The 19,569-nt window shown below is 42.9% G+C and overlaps 1 protein-coding gene across 3 annotated transcripts in view; it reads left to right on the forward strand.

Moving 5' to 3' along the window:
* Window positions 1-16,163, forward strand: part of LOC106593098 (transmembrane channel-like protein 6) — an 85,032-nt gene extending 68,869 nt beyond the window's left edge. For all 3 annotated transcript variants that reach the window (XM_045709164.1, XM_045709166.1, XM_045709165.1), the window contains exons 17-22: window positions 8,973-9,048; window positions 9,228-9,361; window positions 9,454-9,630; window positions 10,102-10,180; window positions 12,521-12,610; window positions 14,672-16,163. In XM_045709164.1, the coding sequence (XP_045565120.1) occupies window positions 8,973-9,048; window positions 9,228-9,361; window positions 9,454-9,630; window positions 10,102-10,180; window positions 12,521-12,610; window positions 14,672-14,686 (571 nt within the window). In that variant the 3' untranslated portion in view covers window positions 14,687-16,163. The remainder of the gene's footprint in view (window positions 1-8,972; window positions 9,049-9,227; window positions 9,362-9,453; window positions 9,631-10,101; window positions 10,181-12,520; window positions 12,611-14,671) is intronic.
* The last annotated feature ends 3,406 nt before the right edge of the window (window positions 16,164-19,569 follow it).

The following is a 19,569-nucleotide window of genomic DNA, read 5'->3' on the forward strand; positions in this document are numbered from 1 at the left end:
TGGTGATGTTGTATCATGTCTGTATTGTGGAGGTTGGGGTGATGTTGTATCATGTCTGTATTGTGGAGTTTGTAGTGATGTTGTATCATGTCTGTGTTGTGGAGGTTGTAGTGATGTTGTATCATTTCTGTGTTGTGGAGGTTGTAGTGATGTTGTATCATGTCTGTGTTGTGGAGGTTGTAGTGATGTTGTATCATGTTTGTGTTGTGGAGGTTGTAGTGATGTTGTATCATGTCTGTGTTGTGGAGGTTGTAGTGATGTTGTATCATGTCTGTATTGTGGAGGTTGTAGTGATGTTGTATCATGTCTGTGTTGTAGTGATGTTGTATCATGTCTGTATTGTGGAGGTTGTGGTGATGTTGTATCATGTCTGTGTTGTGGAGGTTGTAGTGATGTTGTATCATGTCTGTATTGTGGAGGTTGGGGTGATGTTGTCTGTATTGTGGAGGTTGTAGTGATGTTGTATCATGTCTGTATTGTGGAGGTTGTAGTTATGTTGTATCATGTCTGTGTTGTGGAGGTTGTAGTGATGTTGTATCATGTCTGTATTGTGGAGGTTGTAGTGATGTTGTATCATGTCTGTTTTGTGGAGGTTGTAGTGATGTTGTATCATGTCTGTGTTGTGGAGGTTGTGGTGATGTTGTATCATGTCTGTATTGTGGAGGTTGTAGTGATGTTTTATCATGTCTGTGTTGTGGAGGTTGTGGTGATGTTGTATCATGTCTGTATTGTGGAGGTTGTAGTGATGTTGTATCATGTCTGTATTGTGGAGGTTGTAGTGATGTTTTATCATGGCTTTGTTGTGGAGGTTGTGGTGATGTTGTATCATGTCTTTATTGTGGAGGTTGTAGTGATGTTGTATCGTGTTGTGGAGGTTGTGGTGATGTTGTATCATGTCTGTGTTGTGGAGGTTGTAGTGATGTTGTATCATGTCTGTATTGTGGAGGTTGGGGTGATGTTGTATCATGTCTGTGTTGTGGAGGTTGGGGTGATGTTGTATCATGTCTGTGTTGTGGAGGTTGTAGTGATGTTGTATCATGTCTGTGTTGTAGTGATGTTGTATCATGTCTGTGTTGTGGAGGTTGTAGTGATGTTGTATCATGTCTGTATTGTGGAGGTTGGGGTGATGTTGTATCATGTCTGTGTTGTGGAGGTTGTAGTGATGTTGTATCATGTCTGTATTGTGGAGGTTGTAGTGATGTTGTATCATGTCTGTATTGTGGAGGTTGTAGTGATGTTGTATCATGTCTGTGTTGTGGAGGTTGTGGTGATGTTGTATCATGTCTGTGTTGTGGAGGTTGTAGTGATGTTTTGTCATGTCTGTGTTGTGGAGGTTGTAGTGATGTTGTATCATGTCTGTGTTGTGGAGGTTGTAGTGATGTTGTATCATGTCTGTGTTGTAGTGATGTTGTATCATGTCTGTGTTGTGGAGGTTGTAGTGATGTTGTATCATGTCTGTATTGTGGAGGTTGTAGTGATGTTGTATCATGTCTGTATTGTGGAGGTTGTAGTGATGTTGTATCATGTCTGTGTTGTGGAGGTTGGGGTGATGTTGTATCATGTCTGTGTTGTGGAGGTTGTGGTGATGTTGTATCATGTCTGTATTGTGGAGGTTGGGGTGATGTTGTATCATGTCTGTATTGTGGAGGTTGGGGTGATGTTGTATCATGTCTGTGTTGTGGAGGTTGTAGTGATGTTGTATCATGTCTGTGTTGTGGAGGTTGGGGTGATGTTGTATCATGTCTGTGTTGTGGAGGTTGTAGTGATGTTGTATCATGTCTGTGTTGTGGAGGTTGTAGTTATGTTGTATCATGTCTGTGTTGTGGAGGTTGTAGTGATGTTGTATCATGTCTGTGTTGTGGAGGTTGTAGTGACGTTGTATCATGTCTGTATTGTGGAGGTTGGGGTGATGTATCATGTCTGTGTTGTGGAGGTTGTGGTGATGTTGTATCATGTCTGTATTGTGGAGGTTGGGGTGATGTTGTATCATGTCTGTGTTGTGGAGGTTGTAGTGATGTTGTATCATGTCTGTGTTGTGGAGGTTGTGGTGATGTTGCATCATGTCTGTATTGTGGTGATGTTGTATTGTGTTGTGGAGGTTGTAGTGATGTTGTATCATGTCTGTGATGTTGTATCATATCTGTGTTGTGGAGGTTGTAGTGATGTTGTATCATGTCTGTGTTGTAGTGATGTTGTATCATGTCTGTGTTGTGGAGGTTTTAGTGATGTTGTATCATGTCTGTATTGTGGAGGTTGGGGTGATGTCTGTATTGTGGAGGTTGTAGTGATGTTTTATCATGTCTGTGTTGTGGAGGTTGTGGTGATGTTGTATCATGTCTGTATTGTGGAGGTTGTAGTGGTGTTGTATCATGTCTGTGTTGTGGAGGTTGTGGTGATGTTGTATCATGTCTTTATTGTGGAGGTTGTAGTGATGTTGTATCGTGTTGTGGAGGTTGGGATGATGTTGTATCATGTCTGTATTGTGGAGGTTGTAGTGATGCTGTATCATGTCTGTATTGTGGAGGTTGTGGTGATGTTGTTTCATGTCTGTATTGTGGAGGTTGGGGTGATGTTGTATCATGTCTGTATTGTGGAGGTTGTAGTGATGTTGTATCATGTCTGTGTTGTGGAGGTTGTAGTGATGTTGTATCATTTCTGTGTTGTGGAGGTTGTAGTGATGTTGTATCATGTCTGTGTTGTGGAGGTTGTAGTGATGTTGTATCATGTTTGTGTTGTGGAGGTTGTAGTGATGTTGTATCATGTCTGTGTTGTGGAGGTTGTATCATGTCTGTATTGTGGAGGTTGTAGTGATGTTGTATCATGTCTGTGTTGTAGTGATGTTGTATCATGTCTGTATTGTGGAGGTTGTAGTGATGTTGTATCATGTCTGTGTTGTGGAGGTTGTAGTGATGTTGTATCATGTCTGTGTTGTGGAGGTTGTGGTGATGTTGTATCATGTCTGTATTGTGGAGGTTGTAGTGATGTTTTATCATGTCTGTGTTGTGGAGGTTGTGGTGATGTTGTATCATGTCTGTATTGTGGAGGTTGTAGTGATGTTGTATCATGTCTGTATTGTGGAGGTTGTAGTGATGTTTTATCATGTCTTTGTTGTGGAGGTTGTGGTGATGTTGTATCATGTCTTTATTGTGGAGGTTGTAGTGATGTTGTATCGTGTTGTGGAGGTTGTGGTGATGTTGTATCATGTCTGTGTTGTGGAGGTTGTAGTGATGTTGTATCATGTCTGTATTGTGGAGGTTGGGGTGATGTTGTATCATGTCTGTGTTGTGGAGGTTGGGGTGATGTTGTATCATGTCTGTGTTGTGGAGGTTGTAGTGATGTTGTATCATGTCTGTGTTGTAGTGATGTTGTATCATGTCTGTGTTGTGGAGGTTGTAGTGATGTTGTATCATGTCTGTATTGTGGAGGTTGGGGTGATGTTGTATCATGTCTGTGTTGTGGAGGTTGTAGTGATGTTGTATCATGTCTGTATTGTGGAGGTTGTAGTGATGTTGTATCATGTCTGTATTGTGGAGGTTGTAGTGATGTTGTATCATGTCTGTGTTGTGGAGGTTGTGGTGATGTTGTATCATGTCTGTGTTGTGGAGGTTGTAGTGATGTTTTGTCATGTCTGTGTTGTGGAGGTTGTAGTGATGTTGTATCATGTCTGTGTTGTGGAGGTTGTAGTGATGTTGTATCATGTCTGTGTTGTAGTGATGTTGTATCATGTCTGTGTTGTGGAGGTTGTAGTGATGTTGTATCATGTCTGTATTGTGGAGGTTGTAGTGATGTTGTATCATGTCTGTGTTGTGGAGGTTGGGGTGATGTTGTATCATGTCTGTGTTGTGGAGGTTGTGGTGATGTTGTATCATGTCTGTATTGTGGAGGTTGGGGTGATGTTGTATCATGTCTGTATTGTGGAGGTTGGGGTGATGTTGTATCATGTCTGTGTTGTGGAGGTTGTAGTGATGTTGTATCATGTCTGTGTTGTGGAGGTTGGGGTGATGTTGTATCATGTCTGTGTTGTGGAGGTTGTAGTGATGTTGTATCATGTCTGTGTTGTGGAGGTTGTAGTTATGTTGTATCATGTCTGTGTTGTGGAGGTTGTAGTGATGTTGTATCATGTCTGTGTTGTGGAGGTTGTAGTGACGTTGTATCATGTCTGTATTGTGGAGGTTGGGGTGATGTATCATGTCTGTGTTGTGGAGGTTGTGGTGATGTTGTATCATGTCTGTATTGTGGAGGTTGGGGTGATGTTGTATCATGTCTGTGTTGTGGAGGTTGTAGTGATGTTGTATCATGTCTGTGTTGTGGAGGTTGTGGTGATGTTGCATCATGTCTGTATTGTGGTGATGTTGTATTGTGTTGTGGAGGTTGTAGTGATGTTGTATCATGTCTGTGATGTTGTATCATATCTGTGTTGTGGAGGTTGTAGTGATGTTGTATCATGTCTGTGTTGTAGTGATGTTGTATCATGTCTGTGTTGTGGAGGTTTTAGTGATGTTGTATCATGTCTGTATTGTGGAGGTTGGGGTGATGTCTGTATTGTGGAGGTTGTAGTGATGTTTTATCATGTCTGTGTTGTGGAGGTTGTGGTGATGTTGTATCATGTCTGTATTGTGGAGGTTGTAGTGATGTTGTATCATGTCTGTGTTGTGGAGGTTGTGGTGATGTTGTATCATGTCTTTATTGTGGAGGTTGTAGTGATGTTGTATCGTGTTGTGGAGGTTGGGATGATGTTGTATCATGTCTGTATTGTGGAGGTTGTAGTGATGCTGTATCATGTCTGTATTGTGGAGGTTGTGGTGATGTTGTTTCATGTCTGTATTGTGGAGGTTGGGGTGATGTTGTATCATGTCTGTATTGTGGAGGTTGTAGTGATGTTGTATCATGTCTGTGTTGTGGAGGTTGTAGTGATGTTGTATCATTTCTGTGTTGTGGAGGTTGTAGTGATGTTGTATCATGTCTGTGTTGTGGAGGTTGTAGTGATGTTGTATCATGTTTGTGTTGTGGAGGTTGTAGTGATGTTGTATCATGTCTGTGTTGTGGAGGTTGTATCATGTCTGTATTGTGGAGGTTGTAGTGATGTTGTATCATGTCTGTGTTGTAGTGATGTTGTATCATGTCTGTATTGTGGAGGTTGTAGTGATGTTGTATCACGTCTGTGTTGTGGAGGTTGTAGTGATGTTGTATCACGTCTGTATTGTGGAGGTTGTAGTGATGTTGTATCATGTCTGTATTGTGGAGGTTTGGGTGATGTTGTATCATGTCTGTATTGTGGAGGTTGTAGTGATGTTGTATCATGTCTGTATTGTGGAGGTTGTAGTGATGTTGTATCATGTCTGTGTTGTGGAGGTTGTAGTGATGTTGTATCATGTCTGTGTTGTGGAGGTTGTAGTGATGTTGTATCATGTCTGTGTTGTGGAGGTTGTAGTGATGTTGTATCATGTCTGTATTGTGGAGGTTGTAGTGATGTTGTATCATGTCTGTATTGTGGAGGTTGTAGTTATGTTGTATCATGTCTGTGTTGTGGAGGTTGTAGTGATGTTGTATCATGTCTGTGTTGTGGAGGTTGTAGTGATGTTGTATCATGTTTGTGTTGTGGAGGTTGTAGTGATGTTGTATCATGTCTGTGTTGTGGAGGTTGTAGTGATGTTGTATCATGTCTGTATTGTGGAGGTTGTAGTGATGTTGTATCACGTCTGTGTTGTGGAGGTTGTAGTGATGTTGTATCATGTCTGTGTTGTGGAGGTTGTAGTGATGTTGTATCATGTTTGTGTTGTGGAGGTTGTAGTGATGTTGCATCATGTCTGTGTTGTGGAGGTTGTAGTGATGTTGTATCATGTCTGTATTGTGGAGGTTGTAGTGATGTTGTATCATGTCTGTGTTGTAGTGATGTTGTATCATGTCTGTATTGTGGAGGTTGTGGTGATGTTGTATCATGTCTGTGTTGTGGAGGTTGTAGTGATGTTGTATCATGTCTGTATTGTGGAGGTTGGGGGGATGTTGTCTGTATTGTGGAGGTTGTAGTGATGTTGTATCATGTCTGTATTGTGGAGGTTGTAGTGATGTTGTATCATGTCTGTGTTGTGGAGGTTGTAGTGATGTTGTATCATGTCTGTATTGTGGAGGTTGTAGTGATGTTGTATCATGTCTGTGTTGTGGAGGTTGTAGTGATGTTGTATCATGTCTGTGTTGTGGAGGTTGTGGTGATGTTGTATCATGTCTGTATTGTGGAGGTTGTAGTGATGTTGTATCATGTCTGTATTGTGGAGGTTGTAGTGATGTTTTATCATGTCTGTGTTGTGGAGGTTGTGGTGATGTTGTATCATGTCTTTATTGTGGAGGTTGTAGTGATGTTGTATCGTGTTGTGGAGGTTGGGATGATGTTGTATCATGTCTGTATTGTGGAGGTTGTAGTGATGTTGTATCATGTCTGTATTGTGGTGGTTGTGGTGATGTTGTATCATGTCTGTGTTGTGGAGGTTGTGGTGATGTTGTATCATGTCTGTGTTGTGGAGGTTGTAGTGATGTTGTAGCATGTCTGTATTGTGGAGGTTGGGGTGATGTTGTATCATGTCTGTGTTGTGGAGGTTGGGGTGATGTTGTATCATGTCTGTGTTGTGGAGGTTGTAGTGATGTTGTATCATGTCTGTATTGTGGAGGTTGTAGTGATGTTGTCTCATGTCTGTGTTGTGGAGGTTGTAGTGATGTTGTATCATGTCTGTGTTGTAGTGATGTTGTATCATGTCTGTATTGTGGAGGTTGTAGTGATGTTGTATCACGTCTGTGTTGTGGAGGTTGTAGTGATGTTGTATCACGTCTGTATTGTGGAGGTTGTAGTGATGTTGTATCATGTCTGTATTGTGGAGGTTGGGGTGATGTTGTATCATGTCTGTATTGTGGAGGTTGTAGTGATGTTGTATCATGTCTGTATTGTGGAGGTTGGGGTGATGTTGTATCATGTCTGTGTTGTGGAGGTTGTAGTGATGTTGTATCATGTTTGTGTTGTGGAGGTTGTAGTGATGTATCATGTCTGTGTTGTGGAGGTTGGGGTGATGTTGTATCATGTCTGTATTGTGGAGGTTGTAGTGATGTTGTATCATGTCTGTGTTGTGGAGGTTGTAGTGATGTTGTATCATGTCTGTGTTGTGGAGGTTGTAGTGATGTTGTGTCATGTCTGTGTTGTGGAGGTTGTAGTGATGTTGTATCATGTCTGTATTGTGGAGGTTGTAGTGATGTTGTATCATGTCTGTATTGTGGAGGTTGTAGTGATGTTGTATCATGTCTGTGTTGTGGAGGTTGTAGTGATGTTGTATCATGTCTGTGTTGTGGAGGTTGTAGTGATGTTGTATCATGTCTGTATTGTGGAGGTTGTAGTGATGTTGTATCATGTCTGTGTTGTGGAGGTTGTAGTGATGTTGTATCATGTCTGTGTTGTGGAGGTTGTAGTGATGTTGTATCATGTCTGTGTTGTGGAGGTTGTGGTGATGTTGTATCATGTCTGTATTGTGGAGGTTGTAGTGATGTTGTATCATGTCTGTATTGTGGAGGTTGTAGTGATGTTTTATCATGTCTGTGTTGTGGAGGTTGTGGTGATGTTGTATCATGTCTTTATTGTGGAGGTTGTAGTGATGTTGTATCGTGTTGTGGAGGTTGGGATGATGTTGTATCATGTCTGTATTGTGGAGGTTGTAGTGATGTTGTATCATGTCTGTATTGTGGTGGTTGTGGTGATGTTGTATCATGTCTGTGTTGTGGAGGTTGTGGTGATGTTGTATCATGTCTGTGTTGTGGAGGTTGTAGTGATGTTGTAGCATGTCTGTATTGTGGAGGTTGGGGTGATGTTGTATCATGTCTGTGTTGTGGAGGTTGGGGTGATGTTGTATCATGTCTGTGTTGTGGAGGTTGTAGTGATGTTGTATCATGTCTGTATTGTGGAGGTTGTAGTGATGTTGTCTCATGTCTGTGTTGTGGAGGTTGTAGTGATGTTGTATCATGTCTGTGTTGTAGTGATGTTGTATCATGTCTGTATTGTGGAGGTTGTAGTGATGTTGTATCACGTCTGTGTTGTGGAGGTTGTAGTGATGTTGTATCACGTCTGTATTGTGGAGGTTGTAGTGATGTTGTATCATGTCTGTATTGTGGAGGTTGGGGTGATGTTGTATCATGTCTGTATTGTGGAGGTTGTAGTGATGTTGTATCATGTCTGTATTGTGGAGGTTGGGGTGATGTTGTATCATGTCTGTGTTGTGGAGGTTGTAGTGATGTTGTATCATGTTTGTGTTGTGGAGGTTGTAGTGATGTATCATGTCTGTGTTGTGGAGGTTGGGGTGATGTTGTATCATGTCTGTATTGTGGAGGTTGTAGTGATGTTGTATCATGTCTGTGTTGTGGAGGTTGTAGTGATGTTGTATCATGTCTGTGTTGTGGAGGTTGTAGTGATGTTGTGTCATGTCTGTGTTGTGGAGGTTGTAGTGATGTTGTATCATGTCTGTATTGTGGAGGTTGTAGTGATGTTGTATCATGTCTGTATTGTGGAGGTTGTAGTGATGTTGTATCATGTCTGTGTTGTGGAGGTTGTAGTGATGTTGTATCATGTCTGTGTTGTGGAGGTTGTAGTGATGTTGTATCATGTCTGTATTGTGGAGGTTGTAGTGATGTTGTATCATGTCTGTGTTGTGGAGGTTGTAGTGATGTTGTATCATGTCTGTGTTGTGGAGGTTGTAGTGATGTTGTATCATGTCTGTGTTGTGGAGGTTGTAGTGATGTTGTATCATGTCTGTATTGTGGAGGTTGTAGTGATGTTGTATCATGTCTGTGTTGTGGAGGTTGTAGTGATGTTGTATCATGTCTGTGTTGTGGCGGTTGTAGTGATGTTGTATCATGTCTGTATTGTGGAGGTTGTAGTGATGTTGTATCATGTCTGTGTTGTGGCGGTTGTAGTGATGTTGTATCATGTCTGTGTTGTTTAGGTTGGGGGTGTTGTTCACTCCTCTGCTTCCTGCTGTACAGATCATCAAACTACTGCTTCTCTTCTACATGAAGCAGGTACGTACACCTCTGTACTGATCACTGTGCCATGATCATACTGGTAACTGGACTATGTAGACCAATTCCTATCCAACTACAACTGAATGTCAACTGACCTTTATCCTTGTCTTGACTCACAAACTTTTCTCTGACCGTATCCTGACAGTACTCTCTGTGTGTCACCCTCCCCCCACCAGACTAGTGTAATGATGAACTGCCAGTCCCCTAGGAAGCCCTATAGAGCCAGTCAGATGAGCACCATCTTCATCACTCTCCTCTGCTGCCCTTCCTTCCTGGGGGCTGCTGTTTGTGTCAGCTACACCATGTGGAGGTAAGGAGAGATGGACACATGTCAGTGACACACACATACCTGCAATATACATTATTCACATAGATAACATATATCAATCTCCCTCCCTCCAGTATCCGTCCGTCTGAGTCATGCGGGCCGTTCCGTAGCCTGTCCACTATGTTCCAGTCAGGGAAGCTGTGGGTGAAGGAGTTGGAGACACACAACCCTAACCTGGCCTGGTTAGCCTTGGTTCACAGCTACATAGTGGAGAACCCTCTGTTTCTGTTCCTGGCTGCTGGGATCTTCCTGTGAGTGGCACGCACACACACACACACGCACACACACACACGCGCCCACACACACACACACACACACACACACACACACACACGCACACACACACACACACACACACACACACACACACACACACACACACACACACACACACACAGACAGTGACACAGACAGACAGACAGACAGACAGACAGACAGACAGACAGACAGACAGACAGACAGACAGACAGACAGACAGACAGACAGACAGACAGACAGACAGACAGACAGACAGACACCTTTCCTGACTAGCCTGGGCTCACAGCTACATGGTGGAGAACCTCTGTTCCTGGTATCTTCCTGTAAGCAGGATGATTGTTTGTGTCAAATCCCGTAAAACTAAGTTCCTTCAGGTTGCTTTGATCATTTCCATTTCTGTCAGTATCTCTGTAAAAGAGAAAGTTGTTGTGATTTTGTTTTCATACTGTCTCTGTGTCTCTCAGGATAGTGATTTACTTCAACACCCAGGTGGTGGATGGACAGAGGAAGATTATCAGTCTGCTGCAGGAGCAAATAGAAAACGTAACGTCTCTCAACTCTCTTATACAATACTAATGTGTCTTAACCCTTTATAACAGTGTTATCCAGATAGAAAACGTTATCTCTCAACTCTCTTATACAATACTAATGTGTCTTAACCCTTTATAACAGTGTTATCCAGATAGAAAACGTTATCTCTCCACTCTTTTATACAATACTAATGTGTCTTAACCCTTTATAACAGTGTTATCCAGATAGAAAACGTAACGTCTCTCAACTCTCTTATACAATACTAATGTGACTTAACCCTTTATAACAGTGTTATCCAGATAGAAAACGTTATCTCTCAACTCTCTTATACAATACTAATGTGTCTTAACCCTTTATAACAGTGTGACTTAACCCTTTATAACAGTGTTATCCAGATAGAAAACGTACACCTCATTTTATTACAATACTGTCATAATAACACTGTAGTAAATATGTACCTGTAGAAAACATCTGAAACCCTTCCTCTTCAGAGGATCTTAAATAACCCCTTTTCCCACCTGACTAGGTCTGACTTTGCTGATAGCTACTTTATTGAGAAAAGTGTACTTACTATGACTGTGATGTGGTTGTCTCACCTAGCTATCATAAGATGAATGCATTAACTGTAAGTGACTCTGGATCAGGGTGTCTGCTAAATGACTCACTAACTGTAAGTCTCTCTGGATCAGAGTGTCTGCTAAATGACTCACTAACTGTAAGTCTCTCTGGATCAGAGCCTCTGCTAAATGACTCACTAACTGTAAGTGATTCTGGATCAGAGCCTCTGCTAAATGACTCACTAACTGTAAGTCTCTCTGGATCAGAGTGTCTGCTAAATGACTCACTAACTGTAAGTGACTCTGGATCAGAGTGTCTGCTAAATGACTCACTAACTGTAAGTGACTCTGGATCAGAGCGTCTGCTAAATGACTCACTAACTGTAAGTGACTCTGGATCAGAGTGTCTGCTAAATGACTCACTAACTGTAAGTGACTCTGGATCAGAGTGTCTGCTAAATGACTCACTAACTGTAAGTGACTCTGGATCAGAGCGTCTGCTAAATTACTAAAATGTCAATGTAGAAAATGTACGTTCAACACAGTGTATACAAGCGCTTAACTTGTCATGGAGTGTTCTAACACTGTGTATAATGTGTTAAAGGTGTGTTCTAACACTGTGTATAATGGAGTGTTCTAACACTGTGTATAATGTGTTAAAGGTGTGTTCTAACACTGTGTATAATGAGGTGTGTTCTAACACTGTGTATAATGTGTTAAAGGTGTGTTCTAACACTGTGTATAATGGAGTGTTCTAACACTGTGTATAATGTGTTAAAGGTGTGTTCTAACACTGTGTATAATGGTGTGTTCTAACACTGTGTATAATGTGTTAATGGAGTGTTCTAACACTGTATAATGTGTTAATGGTGTGTTCTAACACTGTGTATAATGTGTTAATGGAGTGTTCTAACACTGTGTATAATGTGTTAATGGCGTGTTCTAACACTGTGTATAAGGTGTTAATGGAGTGTTCTAACACTGTGTATAAGGTGTTAATGGAGTGTTCTAACACTGTGTATAAGGTGTTAATGGAGTGTTCTAACACTGTGTATGAGGTGTTAATGGAGTGTTCTAACACTGTGTATAAGGTGTTAATGGAGTGTTCTAACACTGTGTATAATGTGTTAATGGAGTGTTCTAACACTGTGTATAATGTGTTAATGGAGTGTTCTAACACTGTGTATAATGTGTTAATGGAGTGTTCTAACACTGTGTATAATGGAGTGTTCTAACACTGTGTATAATGTGTTAATGGAGTGTTCTAACACTGTGTATAATGTGTTAATGGAGTGTTCTAACAATGTGTATAATGTGTTAATGGAGTGTTCTAACACTGTGTATAATGTGTTAATGGAGTGTTCTAACACTGTGTATAATGTGTTAATGGAGTGTTCTAACACTGTGTATAATGGTGTGTTCTAACACTGTGTATAATGTGTTAATGGAGTGTTCTAACACTGTGTATAATGTGTTAATGGAGTGTTCTAACACTGTGTATAATGTGTTAACGGCCAGCTACATGGTTGTCTCCTGGTGACCCGTGTTAACGGCCAGCTACATGGTTGTCTCCTGGTGACCCGTGTTAACGGCCAGCTACATGGTTGTCTCCTGGTGACCCGTGTTAACGGCCAGCTACATGGTTGTCTCCTGGTGACCCGTGTTAACGGCCAGCTACATGGTTGTCTCCTGGTGACCCGTGTTAACGGCCAGCTACATGGTTGTCTCCTGGTGACCCGTGTTAACGGCCAGCTACATGGTTGTCCCCTGGTGACCCGTGTCATTGTGTTAATAGGAGGGGGAGGATAAGAAGTTCCTGATCACTCGTCTCCAGGCCATCCACCAGCAGAAACGACCCCTCTCCCCTCGCAGACTCACCAGTCAGGTGTGTGTATGAAGGAGGGAGAGTATGTGTATGAAGGAGGGAGAGTGTGTATGAAGGAGGGAGAGTGTGTGTATGAAGGAGGGAGAGTGTGTGTATGAAGGAGGGAGAGTGTGTGTATGAAGGAGGGAGAGTGTGTGTATGAAGGAGGGAGAGTGTGTGTATGAAGGAGGGAGAGTGTGTATGAAGGAGGGAGAGTGTGTGTATGAAGGAGGGAGAGTGTGTGTATGAAGGAGGGAGAGTGTGTGTATGAAGGAGGGAGAGTGTGTGTATGAAGGAGGGAGAGTGTGTGTATGAAGGAGGGAGAGTGTGTGTATGAAGGAGAGAGAGTGTGTGTATGAAGGAGGGAGAGTGTGTGTATGAAGGAGGGAGAGTGTGTGTATGAAGGAGGGAGAGTGTGTGTATGAAGGAGGGAGAGTGTGTGTATGAAGGAGGGAGAGTGTGTGTATGAAGGCGGGAGAGTGTGTGTATGAAGGAGGGAGAGTGTGTGTATGAAGGAGGGAGAGTGTGTATGAAGGAGGGAGAGTGTGTATGAAGGAGGGAGAGTATCTGTATGAAGGAGGGAGAGTGTGTGTATGAAGGAGGGAGAGTGTGTGTATGAAGGAGGGAGAGTGTGTGTATGAAGGAGGGAGAGTGTGTGTATGAAGGCGGGAGAGTGTGTGTATGAAGGAGGGAGAGTGTGTGTATGAAGGAGAGAGAGTGTGTGTATGAAGGAGGGAGAGTATATGTATGAAGGAGGGAGAGTGTGTGTATGAAGGAGGGAGAGTGTGTGTATGAAGGAGAGAGAGTGTGTGTATGAAGGAGGGAGAGTGTGTGTATGAAGGAGGGAGAGTGTGTGTATGAAGGAGAGAGAGTGTGTGTATGAAGGAGGGAGAGTGTGTATGAAGGAGGGAGAGTGTGTGTATGAAGGAGGGAGAGTGTGTGTATGAAGGAGAGAGAGTGTGTATGAAGGAGAGAGAGTGTGTGTATGATGGAGGGAGAGTGTGTGTATGAAGGAGGAGAGTGTGTGTATGAAGGAGGGAGAGTGTGTGTATGAAGGAGGAGAGTGTGTGTATGAAGGAGGGAGAGTGTGTGTATGAAGGAGAGAGAGTGTGTGTATGAAGGAGGGAGAGTGTGTGTATGAAGGAGGGAGAGTGTGTGTATGAAGGAGGGAGAGTGTGTGTATGAAGGAGAGAGAGTATGTGTATGAAGGAGGGAGAGTGTGTATGAAGGAGGGAGAGTGTGTGTATGAAGGAGGGAGAGTGTGTTATGAAGGAGGGAGAGTATCTGTATGAAGGAGAGAGAGTGTGTGTATGAAGGAGGGAGAGTGTGTGTATGAAGGAGAGAGAGTGTGTATGAAGGAGAGAGAGTGTGTGTATGAAGGAGGGAGAGTGTGTGTATGAAGGAGAGAGAGTGTGTATGAAGGAGAGAGAGTGTGTGTATGATGGAGGGAGAGTGTGTGTATGAAGGAGAGAGTGTGTGTATGAAGGAGGGAGAGTGTGTGTATGAAGGAGAGAGAGTGTGTGTATGAAGGAGGGAGAGTGTGTGTATGAAGGAGGGAGAGTGTGTGTATGAAGGAGAGAGAGTGTGTGTATGAAGGAGGGAGAGTGTGTGTATGAAGGAGAGAGAGTATGTGTATGAAGGAGGGAGAGTGTGTGTATGAAGGAGGGAGAGTGTGTGTATGAAGGAGGGAGAGTATCTGTATGAAGGAGAGAGAGTGTGTGTATGAAGGAGGGAGAGTGTGTGTATGAAGGAGGGAGAGTATCTGTATGAAGGAGAGAGAGTGTGTATGAAGGAGGGAGAGTGTGTGTATGAAGGAGAGAGAGTGTGTATGAAGGAGAGAGAGTGTGTGTATGAAGGAGGGAGAGTGTGTGTATGAAGGAGAGAGAGTGTGTGTATGAAGGAGGGAGAGTGTGTGTATGAAGGAGGGAGAGTGTGTGTATGAAGGAGGGAGAGTGTGTGTATGAAGGAGGGAGAGTGTGTGTATGAAGGAGGGAGAGTGTGTGTACGTGGCTGCATGCATTATTTTGTTCCCAATTTTTCCTGGCTCACATTTCTGACCATTTTCTCCTGTCCTCTTCCCAGGATTCCAACGGCTAGGATTCCAACTACTGAAACGGCACTCTCTCCCTTCTCAGTGGAGGGAATATCTCACAAAATCTCTGAATAGCTTTGGAAAATGTCCTGAATGGACCCAAACTGGATGTAGCTATCCTCTCCTGTCTCTAGGAAGAGTTGTTAAGGAATTCTTCAACTGAAAAACTATTCTCATAGGATATCCTCTTTCCCAGGAGGCTGAGTTGGGACTGGGACTATAAAGGAATTTACTTCTTTACAATAACAAATCCCACATACGCCAAAGCGTGATTCTGATAGGATCCACACTCTTTCCCAGGAATCTGGTCCATATAAGGATTGGGAATGGGACAAAGCAGGTTTTCCCTCTTCCAATAACAGGCTACACCTCATAGGGAAAGACCACTGTCTTTATAGGATCTTACTAAGGCCAAGCCATAGGCTACACCTTACTGTAACTAGGCTACACCTTACTGTAACTAGGCTACACCTTACTGTAACTAGGCTACACTTTACTGTAACTAGGCTACATAGGAAAATACCACTGAGTTTATATGAACTTACTATGGCCAAGACATAGGCTACACCTTACTGTTTGTTCTTCATATAAAATGAAAGGACATGCCACTGTCACAAAACAATGGTTTATGGAAGCTCAGTACTTTCAGCCAAGAATCTTTGTCCTTTTTTAACTTGGATTGGAACCCCTGGTCCTGAGAGAGGATGTAGGGGTGAAGAGGTGAGGAAACGAGACTGGGATACGGTGTGCTTGTAGGGACACAGAACGGAATGCGCTTTTTGGAAACAATCTTTTTTTTCTCACAACTTTGAATAGGGAACAGATTAAATGCCAATACGCTGCTGACACAAAGGATTTAAACAGTGGCATTGTTAAGCAGGGGGAATTCTGTGAAATATAGGATTTGTATTTTTTTATTGTAAATAGTGTGAATTTTTTATTTTTTATTACTTTAATGTTTTTATTGTATGAACTGGTGTTTTGTCAACAGCCCTTTCATACCAACTGTGAACAAATAGGTTATTTCTTTCCGTTTCCGATATAAAATGATTTTGATATGTTTTTATGTTAATTGGTGGTCAGTCTCATCTCTGCTTCTGAAATGCCACTCTTCCCTACATAGTGCACAACTTTATAGGGCGCTGGTCATAAGTAGTGCACTATGTAGAGAATAGGGTACCTTTTGGGACGCATCCTATGTTTACTGTGTCTGTAGGAGGAATCCACCTCTTAGTATCGGGCGATCTGATTGGTTCGTTCAAACAGGAAATGGTCTTAGAAGATCAACCACTGGAACAGTACGTTATTTGAATGTCTCTTTTTGTTTTTAAGTTGTTTTATTGTTTGTATACTTTATACGTAATGAAATGTTTTACCATATTTGTGTGTGTATTTGCTTATCTGATGTGTACCTAGTGGTTATGCTACACTTCGCACTTGTACTTTTCAGTGGAGAAATCTAATATAAATCATTGAAAAATACATCTTTCTATTATTTAACACAATTATAATGTATTACAGACATGCAATCAGCACCATAAAAAGAGCTAAATATATTGACAATTTCCAAAGAGTCACTTTCCTGCCGTAATAGCACATACATGATACACCTAATAAATATGAAGTAGAATAGCACACATACATGATACACCTAATCCAATAAATATCAACTCCAAAGTAGCTTGAGTTTAGGGTCGCAAAATTCCCAGGTTTTCCAGAAATCCTGGTTGGCTGATTCCCAGAGTCTCTGTTTATTCCCTCCTGATTCCAGGAAACTTCCAACCGGGATTTCTGGAACATTTTGTGAAAGTTACCAAAATGTACAACCCTTCGTTGAGTTCAAACAGTTAATCACATAACCTTTTAGAGATACTAAAGTATAACCCATTATTATCCTTGTAAAATATAACCCATTATTACCCTTGTAAAATATAACCCATTATTACCCTTGTAAAATATAACCCGTTATTACCCTTGTAAAGTACAACCCATTATTATCCTTGTAAAGTATACCCCATTATTATCCTTGTAAAATATAACCCATTATTATCCGTGTAAAATATAACCCATTATTATCCGTGTAAAATATAACCCATTATTATCCTTGTAAAATATAACCCATTATTATCCTTGTATAAAAGCATATGTGGCTAAAAGCACCAGTCAGTATTATTTACCCAGGGAGAGTTGGAAGCAGCAAGAATACAATGGTTTGTCATTCTCAAAATCTCCAGTAGAGAGCGCCATATCATAAATCTCTCCCATTCCCCACATACTGTATCAGCCATCCATCCAGACATCTCTCCCATTCCCCACATACTGTATCAGCCATCCATCCAGACATCTCTCCCATTCCCCACATACTGTATCAGCCATCCATCCAGACATCTCTCCCATTCCCCACATACTGTATCAGCCATCCATCCAGACATCTCTCCCATTCCCCACATACTGTATCAGCCATCCATCCAGACATCTCTCCCATTCCCCACATACTGTATCAGCCATCCATCCAGACATCTCTCCCATTCCCCACATACTGTATCAGCCATCCAGACATCTCTCCCATTCCCCACATACTGTATCAGCCATCCATCCAGACATCTCTCCCATTCCCCACATACTGTATCAGCCATCCATCCAGACATCTCTCCCATTCCCCACATACTGTATCAGCCATCCATCCAGACATCTCTCCCATTCCCCACATACTGTATCAGCCATCCATCCAGACATCTCTCCCATTCCCCACATACTGTATCAGCCATCCATCCAGACATCTCTCCCATTCCCCACATACTGTATCAGCCATCCATCCAGACATCTCTCCCATTCCCCACATACTGTATCAGCCATCCATCCAGACATCTCTCCCATTCCCCACATACTGTATCAGCCATCCATCCAGACATCTCTCCCATTCCCCACATACTGTATCAGCCATCCATCCAGACATCTCTCCCATTCCCCACATACTGTATCAGCCATCCATCCAGACATCTCTCCCATTCCCCACATACTGTATCAGCCATCCATCCAGACATCTCTCCCATTCCCCACATACTGTATCAGCCATCCAGACATCTCTCCCATTCCCCACATACTGTATCAGCCATCCATCCAGACATCTCTCCCATTCCCCACATACTGTATCAGCCATCCATCCAGACATCTCTCCCATTCTCCACATACTGTATCAGCCATCCATCCAGACATCTCTCCCATTCCCCACATACTGTATCAGCCATCCAGACATCTCTCCCATTCCCCACATACTGTATCAGCCATCCATCCAGACATCTCTCCCATTCCCCACATACTGTATCAGCCATCCATCCAGACATCTCTCCCATTCCCCACATACTGTATCAGCCATCCATCCAGACATCTCTCCCATTCCCCACATACTGTATCAGCCATCCATCCAGACATCTCTCCCATTCCCCACATACTGTATCAGCCATCCATCCAGACATCTCTACCATTCCCCACATACTGTATCAGCCATCCATCCAGACATCTCTCCCATTCCCCACATACTGTATCAGCCATCCATACAGACATCTCTCCCATTCCCCACATACTGTATCAGCCATCCATCCAGACATCTCTCCCATTCCCCACATACTGTATCAGCCATCCAGACATCTCTCCCATTCCCCACATACTGTATCAGTCATCCAGACATCTCTCCCATTCCCCACATACTGTATCAGCCATCCAGACATCTCTCCCATTCCCCACATACTGTATCAGCCATCCATACAGACATCTCTCCCATTCCCCACATACTGTATCAGCCATCCATCCAGACATCTCTCCCATTCCCCACATACTGTATCAGCCATCCAGACATCTCTCCCATTCCCCACATACTGTATCAGCCATCCATCCAGACATCTCTCCCATTCCCCACATACTGTATCAGCCATCCATCCAGACATCTCTCCCATTCCCCACATACTGTATCAGCCATCCATCCAGACATCTCTCCCATTCCCCACATACTGTATCAGCCATCCATCCAGACATCTCTCCCATTCCCCACATACTGTATCAGCCATCCAGACATCTCTCCCATTCCCCACATACTGTATCAGCCATCCATCCAGACATCTCTCCCATTCCCCACATACTGTATCAGCCATCCATCCAGACATCTCTCCCATTCCCCACATACTGTATCAGCCATCCATCCAGACATCTCTCCCATTCCCCACATACTGTATCAGCCATCCATCCAGACATCTCTCCCATTCCCCACATACTGTATCAGCCATCCATCCAGACATCTCTCCCATTCCCCACATACTGTATCAGCCATCCATCCAGACATCTCTCCCATTCCCCACATACTGTATCAGCCATCCATCCAGACATCTCTCCCATTCCCCCACATACTGTATCAGCCATCCATCCAGACATCTCTCCCATTCCCCACATACTGTATCAGCCATCCATCCAGACATCTCTCCCATTCCCCACATACTGTATCAGCCATCCATACAGACATCTCTCCCATTCCCCACATACTGTATCAGCCATCCATACAGACATCTCTCCCATTCCCCACATACTGTATCAGCCATCCATCCAGACATCTCTCCCATTCCCCACATACTGTATCAGCCATCCAGACATCTCTCCCATTCCCCACATACTGTATCAGCCATCCAGACATCTCTCCCATTCCCCACATACTGTATCAGCCATCCAGACATCTCTCCCATTCCCCACATACTGTATCAGCCATCCATCCAGACATCTCTCCCATTCCCCACATACTGTATCAGCCATCCATCCAGACATCTCTCCCATTCCCCACATACTGTATCAGCCATCCATCCAGACATCTCTCCCATTCCCCACATACTGTATCAGCCATCCA

Source organism: Salmo salar, chromosome ssa02 (assembly GCF_905237065.1).
Source record: "Salmo salar chromosome ssa02, Ssal_v3.1, whole genome shotgun sequence".
Lineage (NCBI taxonomy): Eukaryota > Metazoa > Chordata > Actinopteri > Salmoniformes > Salmonidae > Salmo > Salmo salar.